Here is a 15560-nt window from a genome sequence, read left to right on the forward strand (position 1 = left end):
TACAGATTTATCCCTTGTTTGTACTGTAACAAAAGTATTAGGATCAAGATGATTATATTGATTTGTCTAACTCACTGGCATTCATCTTTTGATATGTTGTATTACCTGTTTTTATAGTGTAATTTCTTGGAAATAGTTCAAGTTCGGGGTGGGATAAGAAGATTGGGTTGGTATAAGAATGTTATTAGAATGGGGTTTTTTTCTGTGTGAAGAAACTGTACGCACGGTGCCGTAAATTATTTTGACGTGTGAATATCACCCATGTAACTTCTAGATCAGGGGTGTCAAATGTCCAGCCTGCAGGCCAGAAATGTCCTGCCCAGGGCTTTAATCAGGCCCCGGGGCTCTTTTCTCCCCCTTTCTCTCCTGTTCTCACCCTTCGAAGCTCTGAGGCTGCTGAAGTTCCCAGCTTTTCCTTCCTTGTCTTTGCAGGCCAAAGCAGGAAGCAATTCTGGGCTTGCAGAGCTGCAAAGAAAATGTGGAATGGACTTTCCATGAAGGTCTCTTATCTGGGCACAGAGACCTTCATGGAAAGTCCATTCTGTGTTGTCCTTGCAGCTTTGTCTGTGCTGCAATGTATTTTAATGGAGTGGAGTTCAGTTTCACTTTTCACCATTTCACCACTTTACACCATTTATGGCCAGTTAGAAGTTGTTCCTTGCTGGAGTTGTTGATGCTATGAGTCAGCGTGTGTCTGCTGAATGGACCTTAGAAGTGGTGCCTAGTGAGTACTCTAACCTGGGAACCCACAGCCAAAGGGGAATATTACACTGGAGAACCATTGTCAATCTGAGTAGACCTTGGGAACAGAGGGAGAAGCTTACAATGCCCAGTCTTTCATGTTTTCCTAAGCTCAGAGCATTTTATATTTATGGTTTATATGTTTAGCTTCTGCTGTGATCCTTGTGCTTTTTCTTGATGTTTTATTTTTAAAATTGCATTGCCAAATCCCACTATTCTTCCACGTTTCCATTTTAAACAAAACATCACAAGAGTTTAAGCATGTTTGTATTTTAAGTAAAAAACAAATATTTAATTGTGTTTCTCTGTATCTTTTATAAAGTTTATATCTCCACTAGCTGGCATTACGTTTTATGATATGCGTGGCCTGGTCCCACAAAGTCCTATTTATGTCAGATCTGGCCCTCATAACAAATGAGTTTGACATCCCTGTTCTAGATTCTAGACAGCTGCAGTTCCATTTGTTGTATATCAGTGGTGTGAACAAAAACATCAGTCACTAACACAGTTTTGGCACTGACAAATATGAGACATGGAAATCCTCCAAACACTGGGCCCGTAATACCATTGCAGAAACATAATCTGTAATGCTGCAGGTTATAAATTCTAGTTATTCAGGCCCTATCTTCTAGCATTAGCCCAGGGAAAAGTTAGAAGCCTGACTTGGCAATCCAGACAAAGCAGTTGTAATGATAATATGCTTTGTAATGTAGAGGGATAACCGTCATTAATGGAATTATCTTTCCTCTGTTCACTTGAGTTTCAGGTTGTGAAGTTTTCTTGTGCCCTTTACTATACGTTCACTAATTTTATCTTCCCCTGGCTAAGACACAGCAGTTATTCATGCCACGGCAGTCTCAGGCTTGACTATTTTAGTGGAGCGACAGCTGTTTTGGAGATAAATCAAGATGGGTAGCTATGTAAGTCTGTCTGTAGCCGTAGAAAAGAGCAAAAGGCTAATAGCACCTTAAAGACCAACAAAATTAGTGGCAGGGTATGAATTTTTCATGAGTCACTGCTCACTTCTTCAGTCACTGCTCATACCTGCCACAAATTTTGTTAGTCTTCAGGGTGCTACTGGACTTCCATCTCTTTTGTTGTGTAAGCATTTGAGTTTTTTTGGAAGGGAAACAGAATGGGTCCATGAGAGCAGATAGTGCTTGAGAGCTCCTGTGCATCATACTGATTTTTCCCTTACCTCCATTGTCAGCTATGAATTATTTGTTGATACTGTGTTTGTGTACAGTGCAGTTCCTGTTAGAAAATGTGCTCCAAATAAAGATCTAGAACAGGGGTGTCAGACATGTGGCCCAGGGGCCGAATCAGGCCCCCGGAGGGCTCCTATCAGACCCCCCTGGGCAACTGGCTGTCATCTGCTTCCTTCTCCCTCTCTCTTGCTTCCTTTGTAAGGCTTGTTCAATTGCACAGGAGCTACAGAGCAAAACCTCTATTTTCTCTGTTGTCAGAGGCCCCTCCCTTGGGGAGGAGGGGGGCGGCAGAGCTTGCTTTGCCGGACTCTCTCAATGGCACAGCAGAGCTACTGAGCCAAGCCTCTCTTCCTTCTACTGGCTGAGGTTCCTCCCCCTCCTGGTCCCCTGGAGAAGGAAGGAAAGTGCCAGAGCTTCCCTTTCCTAGTTCTCTGGATTGGACAGGAGAGATACAAAGAAAGCACCTTTAAGTCCGACAAATGCTAATGTTTAAAGCATATTTTAAGGTGTTTTTTTTTAAAAAAAAAAATACTTAATTGTGTTTGTGTTGCTGCTATCTAATCTTAAAATAGGTACACACGGCCCAACCCAACATGGCCCGGCCTAACATGGTCTCATTTATGTCGAATCCGGCCGTCATAACAAATGAGTTTGACACCCCTGGTCTAGAATGTCTGGCACTCTTATTTTACTGTGCTTTTAGCTGCAGTTTTGTTCATGGGTCAGGTCTTTCCTGTTGAATAGATTAAACAGGACAATAGCCTCTCTCTGTCTAGGATGAAAAACACACAGAAAGCTTCGGTGTTTTCATTCTGCTTCATATTATGCATTTGTTTAAAATGAATTTGTTTACATTTTGAAGCTAATTTGCGTACATTACATAATTTCACTGGAGAAACATAATGCATAACATTGTAGGTTTTGAAGTTCTAACTGCCTGCACCTTTCTTCCTTCAGCAGAAGGAACTCCTCACCTGAAAGCATATGATGAAGAGAGTGTAGCTTCCTTGAGCACCGTGCAGGATGAAACCCAGGACAGTTTTCAAATGAATAACGGAACACCAAATTCAAATTGTCTTTTACAAGGTGGCTATATGTTGGCTGCTTCCTACTGGCCAAAGGTAAGATGTCGTACATAGTATGCACACACACAAATCAATGAATCTCTCTCCTGGTCAGGGCTCTTTTTTAGCATAATAGGCCACCACCACCACCACCACCCCCGATGCAGCCAGTCCTCCTGGAGCTCACAGTAAGCCCTGTACTAAGAGCCCTTTAAGCTTTTGGAGGATTGGTTACATTGGGGGGGTGGCCTAATATGCAGAGGAGCGCCTGCTAGAAAAAGAGCCCTTCTCCTGGTGATTTTAAATTTTGAATGATGAGTAAGGATGGTTGTTCCATAACGTACTACCATAGCTGAAAGACGGGGTAGTTGTTTTAAGTTGAAGATGCTGAAGAGCCAGTTTGGTGTAGTGGTTAAGTGTTAAGTGTTCGGACTCTTATCTGAGAGAACCGGGTTTGATTCCCCACTCCTCCACTTGCACCTGCTGGAATGGCCTTGGGTCAGCCATAGCTCTGGCAGAGGTTGTCCTTGAAAGGGCAGCTGCTGTGAGAGCCCTCTCCAGCCCCACCCACCTCACAGGGTGTCTGTTGTGGGGGAGGAAGGTAAAGGAGATTGTGAGCCGCTCAGACTCTTCGGAGTAGAGGGCGGGATATAAATCCAATATCATCTTCTTCTTCTTCTTGAAGCCCCTGATCCTGAGAAGAGCTTCAGAAAGCTTCTTGGCATCATTCAGTCTCAAAGAAGCCTACTGTGCTGCTCTTTCTGAATTTTCTCCCATGTCTTCTGCCACTGACAATGGCAAAGTATGTTGCTTCTCATGGGGCAAAGTATGTCGCTTCTCTCCTCTTTTCTATTCATATTAATAACTCTCAGCATATACAAGAAAAGGTTTTTTTAAAAAAAATCCCTTCACCTTGACTTTCAGCTGATGAAATCCTGACCTTTGTCTAGAATCAGAGGTGATGTCATAATCAGCCATGTAGTTTTGCTGTCAACTGAAAGACGCCATTTGACTCTGCTCTGACAGCCATTTGACTCTGCTCTGACAGCTATGACAGCTATGACTTATTGCCGGGCCCCCCAGGTGTTTGAGCTGGTGGGCATCTTTGGAATTCTGACACAGGTGGTGGGCGCCACTACAAAATGGCTAATGCAGACAGTAGAGCCAACCACAAAATGTCAAGGATTGAGGTTACACGTAACTCTAATAGTAACTCTTCAGCATTTCAGGCAGCAGCACTGTTAAACAGGATGCCTTTTTAAATTAATATATTGTTTAATGTATTGATTTTTTTTACAAACTTACAACTTGCAGTGACTTGCGGTCATACAGTGAAAATCCTCATGCTGTGGTAGCAGCTGCTGCTAAAGCAGCGTTTTTAAATATCTACCCAGCCAATCAGATTGCTGGTCACCAGTCAGAAGATCTCATGGGCAAAGGTCCCACCCCCTTCCTAAAATACTGGAGAGGCATCATGAGAGGTTTTGGTGAACACCACGGTGTCCAGAGTCACTATGTTAGGAACCCTGGGCTTATTGGGATTATTTTTCTTGTTTATCAATTATTACAACTTTTTCAAGTGTTGAATCAGGAAAGTGCGGGATTTTTGAAGAGTGCTCTGTTCCTTCTAGGATCGTGTTATGATTAATCGCCTGGACAGTATTTGTCAAACAGTCTTGAAAGGTAAATGGCCGTCAGCAAGACGAAGTTATGACACCAACACCGTGGCTTCTTTTTACACCACCAAACTTCTAGACAGCCCAGGTGCCGCTGCAGACTACATTGAGCCCAGTGTACCAACTCCCCCAAGTGCAGATGTTAAAGAAGAAAATGGTCAATCACCACAGATGTCAAAGGTGAAGAAGCATGTACGGGAAAAGGAGTTTACAGTGAAAATCAATGACGTATGTTTATTTTTATTGCCCTAGGACCTGATTGCGATTGCGGTGTGCGGCATGCTTTACCTACAAGTAGCTGCCTGCTCTCAATCTTACTTCCTTCGCACACACATTGGGGTGGGGGGGAGATTTCATTTTCTTTTAAATACACAACTTCAGGATCCACCAACAAAGTAGTTTGTGTTCTTTTGAAGCCTTGCTGATCAAAGTGCTTTCTCAAGTGGTCTGTCTTATGCTCTTTTTTAGTATTATAGTTACTTCCAAGAGTGTTTAGCTTTTCTAATCCTAGACTTAGCTCCAGCTGTCTGAAAGCTAGTTTTTTTAAATGTTCTGAGTGAACAATCAGAGTAATAATCATTCCCTCCTTATTTCTTAGGTTTTTTACACCTAAAATAGATTACAACATATATTAATGCAAACATTCTTTCTGGCATTTGGTGTGTGCATATTTAGCTTTTCCAAAATAAATATATGAACGGGTATAAATACTTGTGTGTACATATGCTCACAAGTTTTCAAATGTCGTCGTTACTTAAACCAGCTCCGTGCGAATGACTTAACATCCCTGCGCGTGGAAATTGTTTTCAGTACTTTCAGGGAGGAAGAGCATATGAAAATCCTAAATTAATGAAACTTTGTTTCTCCTTCCCAAAGAAATCTGCTAACCCTCACGTTTGTTTAACAGGAAGGTGGCTTGAAATTAATTTTTCAGAAGCAGGGACTTTCTCAGAAAAGGCCATTTGAAAGTGAAGAAGGCACACTAGGACAGCAGCAATACCTTGCCCGGCTACATGAACTACAGAATGCTTCAGAGATGAGCCTGGTTAATTTTCCAAAGTCTTTGCCAGAATCGGGTAAGCATCGTGGGTTTTAATAGTGGCCGATCAGTGCTACGCACACACATGAAGTACCATGACGGATTTCTCACTAGGCTTGTTCTGGGTGGAAAGCCCTTTTGCTCCTGGTGCTTCTCTCGGTTTTCGCACAAGCTGCCACGGAGCTGCGAGTTGGAGTGTTGCTTTCCTGCTGCAATCAAGATCCTCTTCCAAGCAGTTTCTGCATGCTGCAGGAGAGTGGCGCACCAACTCCTAGCTCCGCAGTGGCTTGTGCGAAAACGAAGAGACGCACCGGGGGCAAAAGGGCTCTCCACCCGGGACAAGCTCTAGTGCGAAATCAGTCCGTGTGTTTGGAACTGATATTCAGCTTATGCTTTTTTTGTTACCTATGGCCTGACTCTCATTGAGGTAATAAAAGATGTGTTTGGTTTGCTAGACTACACATACTGCTGAATGTTCCTTCATATCCCCCCCCCCCCCCCAAAAAAAACCCCACTTAAACTGGCATTGTGCAAGGACGATCTCAAATTGTGGTCTTCAGCCCATGGATTGGGAACATCGGGTGGGGTCACAGAGGCATCCTTTCTTTGTGGTGGAGAGTTTTTAAAGGGCCACCATATTCCCTCTTTCTTAAAGGACCTGCAATGCCTATGCCTAGAGAGCAAGGACACTACACTTTTCTTCCCTTTCTTGGCAACACGTGCTGAGAGGAGCAGCAAAGATGGCAGAGAGAGGTCATTCAGCCATGAAGGGGATTCCTCCATGGATCTGAACTTGGGCTTGTTCCTTATTATGGCTTACACCTCCTGATGCTTAGCTTGTATTTTTTTTGTCTTTGGCTCTCTTGGTTTGCTTGCCCATGCTCCTGACCTTTACATCGATGAGTCCATAGCTCTGGCACCTCCTCAAGACTTGCAGTTCGTTGGGTCCTGTGCTGTTGTTTAGGAGCTAAAGGGGCAGGGTCCAGAAAGATTGGCACTTACTGGTCTGGGACCGTTGCCTCTGACATCTAACTTTATATAGACATAATTCTTCCTTGTGGAAAAGCCTTCAGCAATGGGACACTCCCCCCCCCCCCCACATCCAACAGGCATAGATTTACCATTTCACTTGGGCTGATGAGTTCTCCTGATGTGATCCAGCTGGGTGTAAAAGATGTGTCCCTATTGTGTACTTGTCATTTAGTTGTTAAATCTCTTCATGGATTGAACAGGAAGACATCCGAACTATACGGACATGACACGATGCCTAGTTGGTATGGCTAGGTTGAAGGGGCTTCTTGTCAGTTCATATATGAACATAGAGGCTCAAAGAGTTTGGCTGACGGTGTACCAGAAAATAACTGAAATGGGTAATTTAATACTAACTAGCAAGTCTCTCTAGAGGGAATTTTAAGGTGTGAATTTGTGGTAGTGGTGATTTGAGAAGGACTGAAGTTTTTGTTTTGGCTTTCCTGGCCACACCATGAGATGGCGGGCCTGCGGTCTGGAGCAGTGTTAGTCTCCTGGGTCCCATGTGTTGATCCTGGGAAGGAGAAGATGTAGAATATGTCTGAACTCACGGTGTGCGTTAGAAGAAGAAGAAGAAGAAGATATTGGATTTATATCCCGCCCTCCACTCCGAAGAGTCTCAGAGCGGCTCACAATCTCCTTTCCCTTCCTCCCCCACAACAGACACCCTGTGAGGTGGGTGGGGCTGGAGAGGGCTCTCCCAGCAGCTGCCCTTTCAAGGACAACCTCTGCCAGAGCTCTGGCTGACCCAAGGCCATGCTAGCAGGTGCAAGTGGAGGAGTGGGGAATCAAACCCGGTTCTCCCAGATAAGAGTCTGCACACTTAACCACTACACCAAACTGGCTCTCCAGTATTAAGTATGCCGTAAAATATTGTGTGTTGTGCTAGAAGCTCTTGCTGGACATTTGATTTTCCTTTGTGTTCTGGTTGCTTTTTTGCTACTCATATTTATGATGAGCAATACACTCAGCCTTCAGTACAGTTCAGTACAATTGCACTGTCCATTTCATTAGGAACGTCTAGCCAATCGACAACAAGTGCAAATGGGGCAATAGCTGATGACCAGCCTGCAGTGAAAAAGAGGCGAGGGAGGAGAAAGAACGTGGAAGGAGTTGATATCCTGTTAATCAACAGAAATAAAACACCTAACCATGTAAGTCGATTCCATTAAATATTTCAGGCAAACACTTTAAATTTTAAGGCAGTAAGTTGCATCAGACTGGAGTTTGTTTGCTCTGGTAGTTTCATAGCTCAGTACTTCTGCTATTGTCGTCGTATGTGATCCTGCTGTCACAATCACTGCTGTCACAATCACTGGGGCGCTCCGCATTTTTGTAGGACTAAAAGCTGCCCTTGCAACAGTGTTGACAGGCACAAGTGTGATTACAATGATTGCGGTTTCTTAAACATTGCCTCCTTCTTGAGAGATCTCCCAGAACATTTTATGTTTTTTGCAGGTTTGCCATGGCATCAGTGCCCCTCAGGTTGCTCCAGGCATAAACCCAGCTCTTCCATATGTACAGTCCCAAGGCTTGTGTGATGTAGAAAGCCCGGTTCCAGTTATTAACCTGAAAGATGGAACAAGGCTTGCGGGTGATGATGCCCCCAAAAGAAAAGATTTAGAGAAATGGCTAAAAGAACATCCCGGTTATGTTGAAGATTTAGGAGCTTTTATTCCTGTGAGTATTTTTAAGTTTAATAATGCATTCATACTTCCTCTGCTGTGGCATTTCAGTACAGTTTGACTAGTAACTTTCAAGTTATATATATATATATATATATATATATATATATATATATATATATATAACTAAAAGGAGGCATTATTTTAAGAACATTTGCACAGTGGCAGGGCTGTGGGACCAGGATAAATTTAGGGCCAGAGAATTTCTTGCTTTGGCTTAAAGGAAGGAAAATAAGCAGGCTTTTAACAGTGCATTAAAAGTCTCTCTTTTGGGACTAAACCTTGACATTATTCAGAGCATGGGACCCACAGTCGTCCTATATCAGGAAGAATATCCCAAGAAAGGGATTACTTCAGCGTATGGTTTGTGCCTGCAATGTTTGCTCGTCTTTATTTTTCAGTATTCTTCCACCCAAATCAATGCCTTCCTGTGGTTTTTATCGAACTATTCCAAATTGTTTACAGCTTTCATATTATCTTGATTGAATGCACAGCCCACCCATGTCATGAAGGAAAGATTAAGAAAGATTCATTACTCAGACCAGACCGCCTTTGTTATTGTTCTCAGGGGAAAACTGTTACTTTTCTCTTATTGGTGTGTCCTCTTTATATTAGCCTTAGAAATAGGTTTTCAACACAATACCTAGATAATTTTTCATCTTTGTCTCATCAGAAGCAAGTTTTACTCCTCCTATCAGACATATTTCCTAACCTTACCCTTGCTGTTGAAAGGTTTTTCCGTTTGTTTAGTTTCAAGTTCAGATGATACTTAACAGAAAGGTTTTTGAATGCTGAAGACTTTTAGCCAAGGAACTTTAATCAGATTAAAGGAAAGGAAAAAGTCAGTAATTTAATTTCTAAATTCTTCTACAACAGAAAATTCAGCTTCATGAGGGGAGACCCAAGCAAAAAAGGCACCGTTGCCGAAATCCAAATAAACTGGATATTAATAGCCTTACTGGAGAAGAACGTGTTCAGCTTATCAATAGGAGGAATGCTAGGAAGGTAATTGTTTCCCCTTGTCTTCCCGGGTGACCATATGGGTTAATGGTGCGCCTACCTATATTGCTTTGTCACCATAGTTGACTATGATTTTAAAAGATTTCTGTCTCACACCTTAAAACCAGCTTTGCATGCTGAAATGACTGTAAGCTGAGCATTGGGTCATGAATCCTAAATGTTTGTTTCCCTCCACTGCCTTTTAGGTAGGAGGTGCTTTTGCTCCTCCACTGAAAGACTTGTGCAGATTCCTGAAAGAGAACCCTGAATATGGAGTAGCTCCTGAATGGGCAGATGTTGTGAAACAATCTGTGAGTACTTTTGTGGGTCTCAGACCAGACATGGAGGGGGGTGGGTGGTGGGGGGGTGTTTCATAACAGAGAAGCTCCATTTTCTAAAGAAGGAAGTCTGATGTTAAAATAAGATGGCTGCTTGCTAATTCAGGCATTTCTGTGATCTAAAAACCTGTGGGCCTACACACCAAGTTTGCTTGTGTGACAAAGATAATGCCTAAAGTAAGTCCATGCTTGTCTTTCGAGAATCAAATAACCTGTTTCTTGATGATCCAGAAACTGTAGAAGAGAACGTTTGCTAACAGCCTTTTTTTAAGTACAGCAGAAAACATTCATGGGCAGTATCAGCGTAATCCTTACAATAGGCTGTGCCCAGACTGTATCTTCATGTGGTTTGAGGGTAGGTGTGGAGGCCTGAAAGAATCAGTGCTCTCCTTTGGATGTCTTAATCTGTTTGTCTTGGGGTAAAGATTTCTTACAGGGGCTTCATGGTTCTTATTCTTAAAATTGGGTTTCCCACAGTAGGTTGGATGATACGAAGGTGATATGTCACGGCTTTTGCGTCAGCAGAAGGCTCCTTGCACCAGTGTCAAGGGAGCTTTGGATATGGTTTGAGGCCATAAAAGAGTCAAAATTGAACCTTATTTCAGTGTCCATTCATGTCACTACATTGTGCGACTCTTTAGCTTGGAGAAATGTCAACTGCGGGGTGACATGATAGAGGTTTACAAGATTATGCACAGAAGGTAGAGAAAGAAGTCCTTTTCTCCCTTTCTCACAATATGAGAACTCGTGGGCATTCAATGAAATTGCTGAGCAGTCGGGTTAGAACTGATAAAAGGAAGTACTTCTTCACCCAAAGGGTGATTAACACATGGAATTCACTGCCACAGGAGGTGGTAGCGGCTACAAGCATAGACAGCTTCAAGAGGTGATTGGATAAACATATGGAGCAGAGGTCCCTCAGTGGCTATTAGCCACAGCATATTGCTAGAACTCTCTATCTGGGGCAGTGATGCTCTGTATTCTTGGTGCTTGGGGGGGGGCACAGTGGGAGGACTGCTAGCTCTGCTGGTGGACCTCCTGATGGCACTTGTTTTTGGTGGGTTTTTTGCCACTGTGTGACACAGAGTGTTAGACTGGATGGGCCATTGGCCTGATCCAATATGGCCTCTCATGTTTTTATGTCGCTTAATGCTTGCTTATAAACATTTAGCTACATTTGAAAAGGTAAGGCTGCTAACACAAGTTTTAATTTGCCTTTTCAGGGATTTCTTCCTGAAAGCATGTTTGACCGCATTTTAACGGGCCCTGTTGTACGCGAAGAAGTAAGTAGGAGAGGAAGGAGGCCTAAAAGTGAGATTGCCAAGGCAACTGCAGCCGCCGCAGCCACCTCTGCAACAGCAGCCAACGTCCCGGTCAGCCCTTTGCTAGCCAATGGGCTAATTCCAAGAGTGGATCTGTCTACCCTTCAGGCCTTACAGCAAAACCTGCAAAACTTTCAGTCCCTGCAAGTTACAGCAGGTTTAATGGGAATGCCTGCTGGCCTGAACACTGCCGGGGAAGCTAAAAACATGGCTGCCATGTTTCCCATGGTGCTTTCAGGAATGGCCGGCTTACCAAATTTGCTAGGAATGGGCGGGCTCCTGGCAAAATCTCCAGAATCTGCTCCTGAGGAGAAAAAGGGAAACGACTCCAGAGAGTCTGAAGGAAGGAAAGAGAGGACAGAGAGTCGAAACGCACATAACGGTGGAGAAAACTCTTTGTCAGGTTCTCCTTCCACATCTTCGACTGCTGCGGCAGCTGCCAGCCCCTTAGCTCTTAACCCTTTATTGTTGTCCAATATACTTTATCCAGGGATGCTTCTCACTCCAGGCCTTAATCTCCATATCCCAGCTTTGTCCCAGTCTAATATTTTTGATGTACAGAACAATGAAAACAATGGCACAGGTGTAGCTAAGTCTACAGAAAAGGAGGAAAACTCTAGCGTTCAAGGTCACGAAGGAAAAAGGGGAACAGAGCCTAGCTCTCGCAATGAAAACAGCACAGATGAGGGTTCAGAGAAAGCCGAAGCTTCCTCTGGATCAGACAGTACATCCTCCTCGTCTGAGGATTCAGACTCTAGTGATGAAGACTGACCCCCAGACTCTGCACTTAAATTATAAACTGATTTTGAATTTATTCTTTAATTATTTCATTGTAAATAACCCGGTGTTGAGTGAGTGCATCAATAATTTACTGACCGAACATTTCAGTATTTGTTTAGAAGTGCAAACTGCTTTCAAAGACATTTTGCATGTAATTTCTTGAAGTTCCTAAGTTTCTGAACTTGTATGTACTATCAAATACACATTTGTGTAAAAAAAAAAAATACAGCAAAAGGCATTATAATTTTGTTTTTTTTTGGGGGGGGGGTTAATTTTAAAAAAATGCTCACTATGAGCTGTATATTTAATATATTTGCAGTGAACACAATATGCGCATTATTGATTTAATTTGAATATAATTTTACAGCCTCCTTGACGCTTATAATTTACAGATCAAAACTCAGCAATAATTTGGGCAGCTAATGAATGTCATAAAAGCTGTAGAACCTACATCACCATCCATTGCTTTAATCAAATGAGAATGCTCTAGTGTTGTGATGCACTGCTGATGTTTCCAATTCAGGTACAACTGTGTTCTTTTAAAAAAAAAAAAGTTTCCCAGTCAGCCAATTAAATTGGCTACTTGTTACCTCAGCTGAGTTAGTTTAGGAAGTTTACATGGGTTTCTCTTCTTGTTGTTGCATATATTGTTTTGCCTTTTTTAAAAGCACCCTGTGTATGTTAATTTGGTGTACGTCTCTCCCCACCCCCATTACCAGTGCACGTTTATGTAATTATAGTACAGAGGAACGTTAACACACACACAATACCCCGTTCCTTTTTCACTTCAACACCATGAATACCTGTTTAATTTAAAATGTTGCTCCTTCTACAGCAGTCATGTTGCAGAAGAGCTATAGCCCCAAGTTTGGAAAAAAAAAATCATAAAGTGCCACTTCCAACACTGCATACTTCATTTATAAGGATTATTATATCCTAGCAGGAATGACTTGTCGGTTTCGTTTGTTGGGCTTTGTGTTTGTCATGTAATCTCCTGTAGTTACCAGTTAATAATGGTAAGGGGGAATGTAGGCACATTAAACTCTTCTATATTTCTCTACAGGTTTTAGATCTGACTGCATTGTGGGGGGGAAATGTTACCCAAAATCAAGATTTCGGGTATCATCAGTTCATTATAATTATGCTGAGTTGCCCGATAACTAAAAAAAGCACTTTCAACAATGATTATAGATGTGTTTCATGAAACCATGGTAACAGGGCTTTAAAAGCATCTGTTGGAAAACAACCCCTTACTGTATAAAAAAAAATCAATCTGATATTTGATTTGATATGATTCCTTGATCTGCTGAAGCTGCTATTACTGTGACATGGTAGAATCACAGATCCACACCCACATGGTAGAACAGAATAGGTGTGAGCTTGTGCTATCTTGCTTGTGGTCCATGAATAGACAAGTGTCGAGGGAATGGATAAAACTACTGGTTGATAGTGGATGACAGACCTTTTCAAAAGGGAATAATTAAAGGAAAAAAATGTATTTTGATATGTTTTTGTTGCTTGCTTGTACAGTAAACAAGACTGTGTTGTTTTTTTACCAAGATCTTTACCAATTAAAATAAGTTTGTACATGCAAAATAATAAACCCCTTAACTAGAAGCAGTATTACATGTAATTACACAATTATACAAGTACTATTTCAATTGTGCTGGTTACTGTATTCCTCCCCCCCCCCCACAAAAAATAGTATTAATTTTGTTGGTCCTTCATGCAGTGTCTTAGCAATAGTCAAAAACATGCCACAAGAAAGGGGTAGCAATTCTTCATCATGAAAGGATGTACTGCATATTTAATATTTGCCCTTTGTAATATAGCACTTTTGTTTAACTTGTATGTATCCATGATATAGCCAAAGTTTTCCAAACACAGTTGTTGACTTAGTCAATGGAGTATTTCAACAATACCATCACTTTGCACCACTCTCTTACATGCCTCCCCCAAAAGAAAATCCTAAACATAATTTTTAATAAATTTATGAAATAAAGTATTTTCCTAATTATGGTCAAGTGAATTTGCTTACCATTCTAGTGGTCTTCTTTCTCTGTAATAAGGCAATTTACAGTTTCAAATAATGTACAGCTGATACAGATTTGACTCTGAAGTAAAAGCCTGTTTCTTTTAATCAGTATCAGTTGGAAGATAAGAAATACGTAGCTATGTCAGCTGAACATTATGAAAATATGACTGCATTAAGTCCAGAGTTTTAAGGACAGCCCATTGGAATTACATTAAAGCTGAAAGTTTCAGTGCAAAGGATATCCAAGACGGTGAAGAAGTGTTCGTTGGTAGTGACTAAAAGAACGTTAGCTGTTTATTGCCTTGTATTTCTATCCCTTCGTTTCAGGCCTCATGATCCAAGTCTAAGTCCTGGGGTTTTTTTGGGTTCTTTTTGTTTTTGGAAATTTGCAATATTTGTCGGTTGTGTTCTGTGTAGTCTGAATTTGCTTTCTGTAGTTGAACAAGCGTCTTAAAGTCATTTGTAATTTATTGAATTACTTTCTATGATGTTCTATAGAGCAAATGGAAGTTTAATTATTTTTTATTAAACATATTCTTTGACAACCCATGATGTTGGCCTCAGTACATTTTAAAAACCCCGTTAGGTGGCACACAAAACATAGTTAAATGTAAGAACAAAGTAAGTGCGATTACAGAGTCATTTTAAAAGTTTTAACTACCTGATGTTAGTTCACTGTTAGGTAGAATACACGATAATAACCTTCTGCAAATAGAAATGAGAGAAGGTAAACACTGAAATTCTGCGGGCTGTAATGACTTGCTATAAAAGTTTAGCAATATATTTATTTAAAACATTCATTAGCTGCCTTTCTTCCTTATGGAGCTCAATACGTAGATAACCAGAATTTGAAATCGTGAGTTAGGACTGCTAGTAAATTAACCAAAATAAAATTATCTTCAGCTGCCTCCTAAAGATTGAACCAAGTGTAGGGCTGTAAAGGTCAAAACCAGCACCTTGAATTGGGTTTGGGAGCAGATTGGAAGCCAGTGTAATTGCTGTAGTGTTGGGGTCATAGGCTCTAGATAGCTGGCCTTTACCAGCAGTCTAGCTGTAGTATTCTTTACTCTGTATCGTCTATGCTGTGCAAGTGAGTGGCCGTTCATTAACACAGGATGCCACGCTCAGCAGCAGTCTGGAGCTGTCTTCCATTGGCCATTGCCCATTTTTAAGATTGCGGCTGTTATATTTTGCTCAGAATTAGAGGGAACATTGGCCTCTGTACTAGCTTCAGCTTCTGAACGCTCTTCGAGGGGTAGGCCAAAGTAAAGTGCATTGCAGCAGTCCAGTCTAGATGTAACTAAGGCATGGATCACTGCTGCGACTGACCAAGGAATTGACACACAAGCTGAAGCTGGGCAAAACCACTCTGAGCCACCACAACTGCCTGGTTTTCTAAGATGACAGTTGTGTTGACAAGTACCACTCCCAAGCTGTGAACATGGCTTTCCAAGGGTGTATAACCTTTGGGAATGACCTCTCCAAGACAGGAGAGATCTGAAGTCCCTGTTCTGCCTGTCTGCCAACCCAGAGAATCTCTGTCTCGTTAGGATTGCTCTTCAGAGATGTTCTACGCAGAGCTAAACTTTTTTACTATACAAGCTGACACGAAGAGTTGGTTTGTACAGTCATCCAGGAAGGTCT

General features: G+C 41.9%; 1 protein-coding gene across 3 annotated transcripts in view; it reads left to right on the top strand.

Annotated features, from left to right (window-relative positions):
- The window catches only part of CHD9 (chromodomain helicase DNA binding protein 9), a 90716-nt gene extending 76255 nt beyond the window's left edge, over positions 1-14461 (top strand). For 2 of the 3 annotated variants that reach the window (XM_060254270.1, XM_060254271.1), the window contains 8 exons: positions 2907-3070; positions 4645-4917; positions 5597-5765; positions 7772-7911; positions 8216-8437; positions 9319-9447; positions 9648-9752; positions 11003-14461. In XM_060254270.1, the coding sequence (XP_060110253.1) occupies positions 2907-3070; positions 4645-4917; positions 5597-5765; positions 7772-7911; positions 8216-8437; positions 9319-9447; positions 9648-9752; positions 11003-11872 (2072 nt within the window). In that variant the 3' untranslated portion in view covers positions 11873-14461. The remainder of the gene's footprint in view (positions 1-2906; positions 3071-4644; positions 4918-5596; positions 5766-7771; positions 7912-8215; positions 8438-9318; positions 9448-9647; positions 9753-11002) is intronic. The other variant, XM_060254272.1, reaches the window with a different exon arrangement.
- Positions 14462-15560: the final 1099 nt, after the last annotated feature.

Source organism: Heteronotia binoei, chromosome 14 (assembly GCF_032191835.1).
Source record: "Heteronotia binoei isolate CCM8104 ecotype False Entrance Well chromosome 14, APGP_CSIRO_Hbin_v1, whole genome shotgun sequence".
NCBI lineage: Eukaryota > Metazoa > Chordata > Lepidosauria > Squamata > Gekkonidae > Heteronotia > Heteronotia binoei.